The 8,330-nt window shown below is 25.0% G+C and overlaps 3 protein-coding genes across 3 annotated transcripts; all 3 read right to left on the reverse strand.

Annotated features, from left to right (window-relative positions):
• Positions 1–390: 390 nt before the first annotated feature.
• Positions 391–1,616, reverse strand: OCT59_010239 (uncharacterized protein). Its single transcript, XM_025320180.2, has one exon. The coding sequence runs from the start codon at positions 1,468–1,470 to the stop codon at positions 442–444; it is 1,029 nt and encodes a 342-aa protein (XP_025171944.2). The 5' UTR covers positions 1,471–1,616; the 3' UTR covers positions 391–441.
• A 1,556-nt stretch (positions 1,617–3,172) lies between these two features.
• On the reverse strand, positions 3,173–4,739 carry OCT59_010240 (uncharacterized protein). Its single transcript, XM_025320178.2, has one exon. It carries the CDS (start codon positions 4,602–4,604, stop codon positions 3,630–3,632), a length of 975 nt encoding a protein of 324 aa, XP_025171942.2. The 5' UTR covers positions 4,605–4,739; the 3' UTR covers positions 3,173–3,629.
• A 1,733-nt stretch (positions 4,740–6,472) lies between these two features.
• OCT59_010241 (uncharacterized protein) lies at positions 6,473–8,113 on the reverse strand. Its single transcript, XM_066132889.1, has one exon. It carries the CDS (start codon positions 7,965–7,967, stop codon positions 7,008–7,010), a length of 960 nt encoding a protein of 319 aa, XP_066000492.1. The 5' UTR covers positions 7,968–8,113; the 3' UTR covers positions 6,473–7,007.
• Between the last annotated feature and the right edge of the window lie 217 nt (positions 8,114–8,330).

Below are 8,330 nucleotides of genomic sequence, written 5' to 3' on the forward strand. Positions count from 1 at the left end.
GGAAAGTTAAAGATTTCACGTGCATTCAAATGATATAATTAGATACTGCGCCGGTGTCACACAAGTTATACAAAAATCACGTGAATATTAAGCCCAGAACTAAAAATATATACATATATAACTCAAATAAAATTACTAGTAATTCTGACCGGAATTATCAATTAACGCGCAAAAAAACGATCTCCGAAATTTTTTTTTTATTTATTATTTTTATGTCTTATTAAATAAACATAATTATTTTTTTTCTTTTTTTTTTTTTTTTTAAAAAAAAAAATTACATTAAGCAAATTTATCTTATAAACAATAACTTATTGGTATCTTAAAATTCTGAAACTTAAACAACAAACGTATCTATATTTATTTACAATTGGACCATTTTTTTTTTTTTTTATAAATATTTTCGATAACGACGACTTTTTCAAAGAGGTAAATTTTCTAAGATTAATAAAATGAATAATAATCAAAAGGTTCGGGAATATAAAATTGTTGATTAACGCAAGTATTCTCTGGAATCGGATTCAAATTATTAGAATAAAACGATTGTAAATTCATTGCAAGTTCTTCTCCGTGATATTCGAAAATGCCGAGTACATTAGGTGAGGAGGAGGAAGGTAAAATATTGGGATTAACCTGACAGTAATTTGATTGCGGTTCATTAGGTTCATTACAAAACATTTCATGATTCTGAAAAATATTATAATATTGTAATTGATTATCAATAATTTGATTCGTGAAATGATCATAAGAATCAATTTCTTGTTGAAAATTTTCAAAAGATTGTTGTTCATAACTATTCATGTAAGAACAATTTTCATTACTTGAAGTCAAGTTGGGATTTCTTAAATTGAAATCGATTGTATTCAATTCATCAATAGACCAATCGTCAATGATTGGTGAAGTTGTAGTGGATGATTCATGAGAAAGGTCGGGTGTTGAAATCTGATTAATAAAATCCAAGTCAGTTTGATTATCAACTGATACATGCATTTCAAAGGGAGTGGAAGTGGATTCTTTTTTAGTTTCAACATCATTAATTTTTTCATCATTAATTTCATTATTGGGATGTAAAGTTTTTTTTTCAAAAGAAATAACATTCCAATTACTTCGTTTCTTTCTTTTACTTTCAGGTTTAGGAAATAATTTATTACGATAATCGAAAGCTTCTTTAGCAAGTTTTTTATAATAAATTTTAACTTCCTCCGGTTCTTTTTCCCAAGATTGACTAACCATCGAAGAAAGAACGGTCATTGGGAAACAATATCCTTCATTTCTAGCTTCACGAACGTACATTTTACGATAAATGATAAAAGCATTTGGTGCACGATTTGGTTTATTCCCAATGATGGATTTGGATATTAAATCTTTTGGATCAATAAGTGGAGGAAACGGTGGTTTAATATAAGGGTGTACGTAACTGTTAATAATATTATCTAAAAACGGTTTATCATTAGTTTTAATTTGATCACTCATTTCGTTTCGTTTGGTTTCGTTTCGTTTCGTTTCGTTATGTTTCGTTATTAAATAATAAAATAATATTAATAATAAAATATATGTAAATTTTTTTTTTTTTTTTTAAACGATTGTCAAAGAACGAATTTTGATCTTGGGAAATTAAACATGGAATAAAATGATGCTTTCGTTTAATATTTATAAATTTTTTTGATTTTGATAATACAGATTTTTAATATTATCTTCCAAATTTGTGATAAGTGTGATACATCCAATTTTCATTGACGCTATTTTTAGAATTCATTTTTAAAATTAATAAAAAGTGTGGGGTTTGAAATTCCTTATATATTAATTTGATTTGGATATAAAAAACTTAAAAAGAACACGATACGAAATTACTATTTTTGAACAAGTGGCTAGTAAAAAAAATAACTCCCTTTCGAAAATACATCTTTTAATAATAGACATTTAATGTTTATAATCGGTAAACCTATTTAAATAATATTAGACAAATTTAGAAAATCGACAACAAAAAAATACTATAGGATTACCAAAATTCATTAATTACGATATTTCTATAACAGGTATCAAATCAAAATCCAGCCATTTTTTTTTTTCCTTTTTATTTATTTTTTTTGGATAAGTAAGCATGCATGGAAATTTTTTCCGGAATAATTAAGTTAATTAATATATCAAATCAATACTGGGCTGAGTTTGTGATTACTGCGGGAATAACATTATTGGTTATATAAAAAGAACAATAAAAGAGTTTATAATGACGACATATAGACTAATAATCTGTGCGTAGAAGAGAGTCGATTTCTTTACTTCATCCATAAGAAATTTCTCAGTATCTTATATTCTAGGATATTTTGAATATTTAATGCAGGAGAATTACTGTTTTGTAAGTTTGTGATAATTTTGCGGGCAATTTCGGCTGCATTAAAGAGCAAGAGAAACGTAAAAAGATGTCATAATGATGACATATAGACTAAGAAATGAGAATATACATTATAATAAGGTTAAAAAGGTTAAATACTTGCTGTATTGGATGAATAAGGTGTAGACTTCAAATATAATTTCGTTCATGTTTATTTTTATATTGGTGCAAGACAAATTGAGACGATTAATTAACGAATATCATAGAAACGATTGATATATATTACACGCCATTGAATCAATACCAGTACTTGCATAAATGGATGCTAATTCTGATTGTTTATAAAGAAGAATGTTATAGAAGTTTGTTCAATAATGGAATAGCCATATGTAGAACACATGTAGTACTGATGTTCTCTTTACACCAAATGATCATCTCCCGTCGTCCCGTAGCACTTTAGGCATTTAGGCAGGATTTATTTTGGGTTTATTGCATTGTGACTTATGAAAAAAAAATTTATTTTCAGAAATTTTTTTTTTTTTTCTCCGAGAAAAATTGTTTCAATTTTTTTATCGAATTTTTATAATTTTTTTTTTTTTTTTATTGGTTTTTTTTTTACCACACATGAAATTAAACAATTATCAATCGAATTTTTTTTATTAGTTTTTTTTTTTACCACACATGAAATTAACAAAATTTTTAAAATTATCAATCGTATTTTTATAATTCTTATTTTTTTGGTTTTTTTTTTACCCACACATGAAATTAACAAAATTTTTAAAATTATCTATCAATCGAATTTTTATAATTCTTATTTTTTTTTTATTAGTTGTTTTTTTTTTTACTACACATGAAATTAACAAAATTTTTAAAATTATCAATCGTATTTTTATAATTCTTATTTTTTTATTTTTTATTGTTTTTTTTTACAAAGTTTATGAATGAATGCTTAATTAACCTTAAAATTTTTTTTTTTTTTTTTTTTTTTTTATAACATAATAAAAGCTTATCTAATTTATAATTTATCATATTTCTTTCTTTCTTCTCTCTCATATTTTTTTTTTTTTTAATTTTTTAAAAAAATTTTAATTTTTAAACCCCTAAAAGATTTGGAAGATTTACAAAAATTTTACCTGTTTTTATTTGTTTTTTTTTATATGTATTTTTTTTTTAAAAAAAAAAATAAAAAAAATTCTAAAGTATTTACGATATTCTATTTAGCACAGCCCCCAATAATAAAAAAAAAAATTTGTACATTTGTTCCTAATTTTTTTTTTTACAAAAATAATAAAGTTTTATTTTACGAATAAGTATTTTCGTATCCTAAACCGATTGGATTCAAATTAATCCCTAAAACGTTTTGATATGGTAAAAAATTTGGGGGGTATAACGGTAAATTTTCTACATTGGAATCCTCCGCAGTTTCATCAGATTGATTTGCCGTCGTCGTATTCGTCGTATTCGTTGTATCCAAAATTGAATTTAAATTATTTAAATTGTTATTGAAGGAAATATAATTATTATTATCTTGATTTAATTGATTTAGTAATTGACTATATGAATCAATATTAAACTGTTCTAAATCATTATGTAAAATATTTTGAGAATTATCATGATTTAAGAATTCAGGAATGTTATCATGTAATGTAATTTCAGGAGAGGACATAATACTACTATTATTTGATAAAGAAGGACTTGAATATTCGTTAAACAATGGAATTTCATTAATTTCGTTAATTTGTTGTTCTATATTTGGAGAAGAAAACATATTTTCCGACGATAAGAAAAGTTCCGGAGAAGATGATAAATTTCCTGATGGATTCGAATTATCGAAAAATGTATTGTGTAAATCATTTTGAAAAGCGATATTTGCATTCCAAGGTTCCTTCTTTCTACGTCTTTTAACTTTTTTGGGGAATTTTTCAGTACGATATTTATAAGCTTCTTTAGCAAGTTTTTTATAATAATCCCTTACTTCATCCGATTCTTTATCCCAAGATTTAGATGCCATTGAAGATACGATTGTCATGGGTAAGAAATATCCTTGATCCCTAGTAGTTTTTAAGAAAACTTTACGATAAATGATGAATGCGTTAGGAGAACGAGAAGGTTTATTATCTTTACTTATAATTAATAAATCTTTGGGATCGATAAGAGGTGGAAAAGGTGGTTTAATAAAAGGATGAGAAGAATGATTCATAATTTGATTTGGTAATTCAGGATTACTTGAATCGATAAATACACATGCTCGTAACGAAGAATTTTGATAAGTCATTTTTCTTTTTTTTTTTTTAAAATGCGAGTTATAAATATATGAATACGATAAAGTTTTATAAAAGTTTTTTATTTTTTATTTAGAAAAGTAAGAAACTTTTTATCGAAAGATTATTGTTATTTTTTGAAAACTTTTTCATTGCAAATCCCAAGTTCATCTTATTTATAATCTTTTCTGATGATCGACTAAAGCGGTAATGTCGGTATTATTAATCTTTTAAAATTCAAAAAACGTTAGTTCAAATGATCAAGTAGATTAACTTGATTGCTATTTTTATACAGTTTTATGACCATTTTATTATGAACAATTATGTCTATTTTTAACTTGCTGATTTTTTATTGGTCATAAAATGCAGCAAATTTGGTTCAGATTCAAATGATTATCATGTGTGGAACTAACTACTGCGTAAGCGTTCTAGGAAAAAACCTTTTTTCCTTGCTTACTCATTAACTGTTAGAAAATAAATAAAAATAAAAAAATAATATTTAAAATATTTTAATTTAACATAAATTTGTTTTAATAAATTATCGGAATTTTAAATCCTGAAACGGTTGATTTTCGGCGCTTACGGTAAAAATATCGCCGTTTACTTGACATCATAAAGAAAGAGATATGGTCCTAGATAATCCAAAAATAGGAAAATCCCTTAATCTTTCGATTAATAATGCAAAAATGCAAAAATGCAAAAAAAAGGGAGTATCATCAACAAAAAAAAAATCAAAAAAATCTCCGATAAATTTGTAAATCCAGCCCAATCGGAGTATTTTTGTAATTTTTTTTACAAAGACACAGACGTTTTAATACATTTAATACAACTTTTTCTATAATTATATATTTTAAGTTTGTTTTTTTTTCTATTGTTTTGTAACATTGATGTTTCATAATATTAATTATTATTTAATAGTCGAATAAATGAAATTTTAATGTTAGGTTTTTAATAACTTAATTTGCTTGTTTTATTTTCTGTATATCATTTTATTAACTTTAACTTGTCCACAAGATCACAAATGTGGCTTCTTTCAAATTAAAATATTAATTTTCTCAAGTACCAAATACCAATTTAGCATTTAACCGTTAAAAATTAGTTTCATTAAATACTTTAACTTGTTATATTTTATACGATCTCTCACCAATGGCGGTCCTAAAAATAGAATAATCGAGTAGTAAATATTTGGTTAATTTGAGAAACTGTATTCCTCTTCAAATTTATTATTGTTGAGCAATCGAAAAAAAAATAAACAAATAATTTCATTATATAACCCCTAATGTAAACAAATCATCAAATATTATTTCTGATTTCGTAACAACGAATTAAAATTTGAATTCTGCGCCATTAAATCTTTTAAAATAGTAAAACACCTGGAAATTTAAAAACTATTAAACTACCATATCAAGGAAATTCCGGAGTTTAACAGGATAAATTTGATTGCAACATTCAATTAACTTTTATTTGCATATTTGTTTTACAATGTTTATAATGTTTATAATTCGTAAGTATATAAATTGAGTAGTAATGAAAAAGTTTTCAAAAAGTCGTTATCATATAACTTTACCAAACTTTTAAATCGATCAACCAATAAAAATCGAAGAAGTTTTATTATATAAATATATATTGTAATAAATAACCCGGAAATATAGTTTTTACGTTAGCCTTTAACTTATTCAATTGATTGTTATTTAACTACTGTTGCAACTGTTACTACTGTATAAATTAATAAATAATATATTTGTCGGAGTAAAAAAAAAAAAATATCGGAAATATTTTTTGGCTTTTTTTTACTAAAAATATTATTCATTACGCACATTTCACAGAATGGAACATAAAAAAAAAATCCATACATTCTTGTTACAATTTCCATTTATTGAAATTGTATTTTTAATGTTGTATGTCATTTATTAACAAATTTAGTAATTCTAATGCAAGGTAATGAATAGAATTATTAGTCAAGTAACACGATTGTATGTATTATATGTACGTTCTTTTAAGTTCGTGATCATGGTTTTAGAATTAAAGTTTATATAATTTCAGCCGGATAAAATATTTTTTTAAGGCGACTTTTATCTTATTTAGCCATAAAATGTATGACAGTATGACATAAATATCACGTGACATATAGTAGACACACACAAAATCCTTTAAATCCCTTAAATTCCTTTAAAACCTTTTTATTACCAACATACCAACATGCGTCATAATAAATTCTCAAATAAACTTCCCAATAACTTCCTAATAACCTCTTAATAACCTCCTAATAAACTCTTAGTAAACTTTTAATAAACTCTGTACTTCCACAATGTTCAATTCTAATTATAATACTAATTATTTATATTTCTAAAAGAAGAAAAAAAAAAGTTTTTTAATATTTACAAATAATAAAATTAATTATACATACATATCGAATATTAAGTTTTTAAAGAAATTTTATCATCGAGTAAATATTCTAAAAGAGTATCTTTTGCATCTTGATAACCATTCCTAGCCGCAATTTTATACCAATATATTGCTTTTTTAAAGTTTTTTCCCGTTCCTTGACCTTCTTCATAAGCAACGGCAAGTACGTATTGTGCTCCTGCAACATTTTTTTCTGCTGCTATCTTGAAATACTTGAAAGCAAATTCTAGATTAGCAACACAACCATTCCCATTTAAATAATAACAACCAAGTAATAAAGCTGCATTGGGATACCCATTTTGTGCTGATATATTCATTAATTCAAAAGCTTTATCATAATTTTTTTCCACTCCAAACCCATGTTCATACATTCTACCTAAATTATACTGAGCGATTAAATGTCCTTTAACTGCAGCCTTTTGATACCAAGATACTGCTATTTCATAATCTTTTTCTAAATTCTTCCCTATTTCATATTCGAGTCCTAAATTAACTTGAGCTGAACATTCTCCATTTTCTGCTGCTTTTTGATACCAATATAATGCCATCAATTCATCTTTTGTTGTACCAATTTCTTGTTCGAAACAAATCGCCAAGTAAAATTGTCCTAGTGCATAATTTTTGGATGCTGATTTTTGAAATAAATTAAAAGCTTCTTCATGATTTTGTATTGTACCAATTGCTCTTAAATTAAACCATCCTAATAAACAAATAAGTTCAGCTTTATTTTCATGACTTCTCAAAAGATGATTATAAATTCTTGTTGCGCTTTGTTTTCGTAATTTAATTTGTTTTACCAATGAATTTCGTATTTCAGGTATCGTACGACCTAAATTATGCTCTTTTATAAATATTTCATTTAATTCTGTAATAATTGTCAGCAAAATTTCTTGTTCTTTTATTGATGAATAAATTGTATTACATTTATAAAGTGATGTAAATTGTTTTATTTTTTTTTTGAAAAGTGACATTTTTTTTTTATATATATATGTATAAAAAAGAAAGAAAGAAGTATAAAGGAAGGTTAAATTTTTTTTTTTTTTCTTTTTTTTTTAAGAAAAAATTTCAATCCTTTTTTATATGTACCGATGTATGTACAGTACATCAATTTTATAGTTCATACAAGTATGTTCTTTATAGAAGAAAGATGCCTATTGTCGATTTCTAATTAAAAATGTATAATAAGTTATGCATGTTGGATGCTTGAACAAATTGATGTGCATCAAATAAACAGCCACGTTTCGGGTGTAAACTTTTCGTCAAGCTGCGCCTCGTTCTTTCAAGTTTTTTTATTCGGCATAGTAAACCATTTTGGTAAACAAAATTTCGCTTTT

Source organism: Rhizophagus irregularis, chromosome 18 (assembly GCF_026210795.1).
Source record: "Rhizophagus irregularis chromosome 18, complete sequence".
NCBI classification, from domain to species: Eukaryota; Fungi; Glomeromycota; class Glomeromycetes; order Glomerales; family Glomeraceae; genus Rhizophagus; species Rhizophagus irregularis.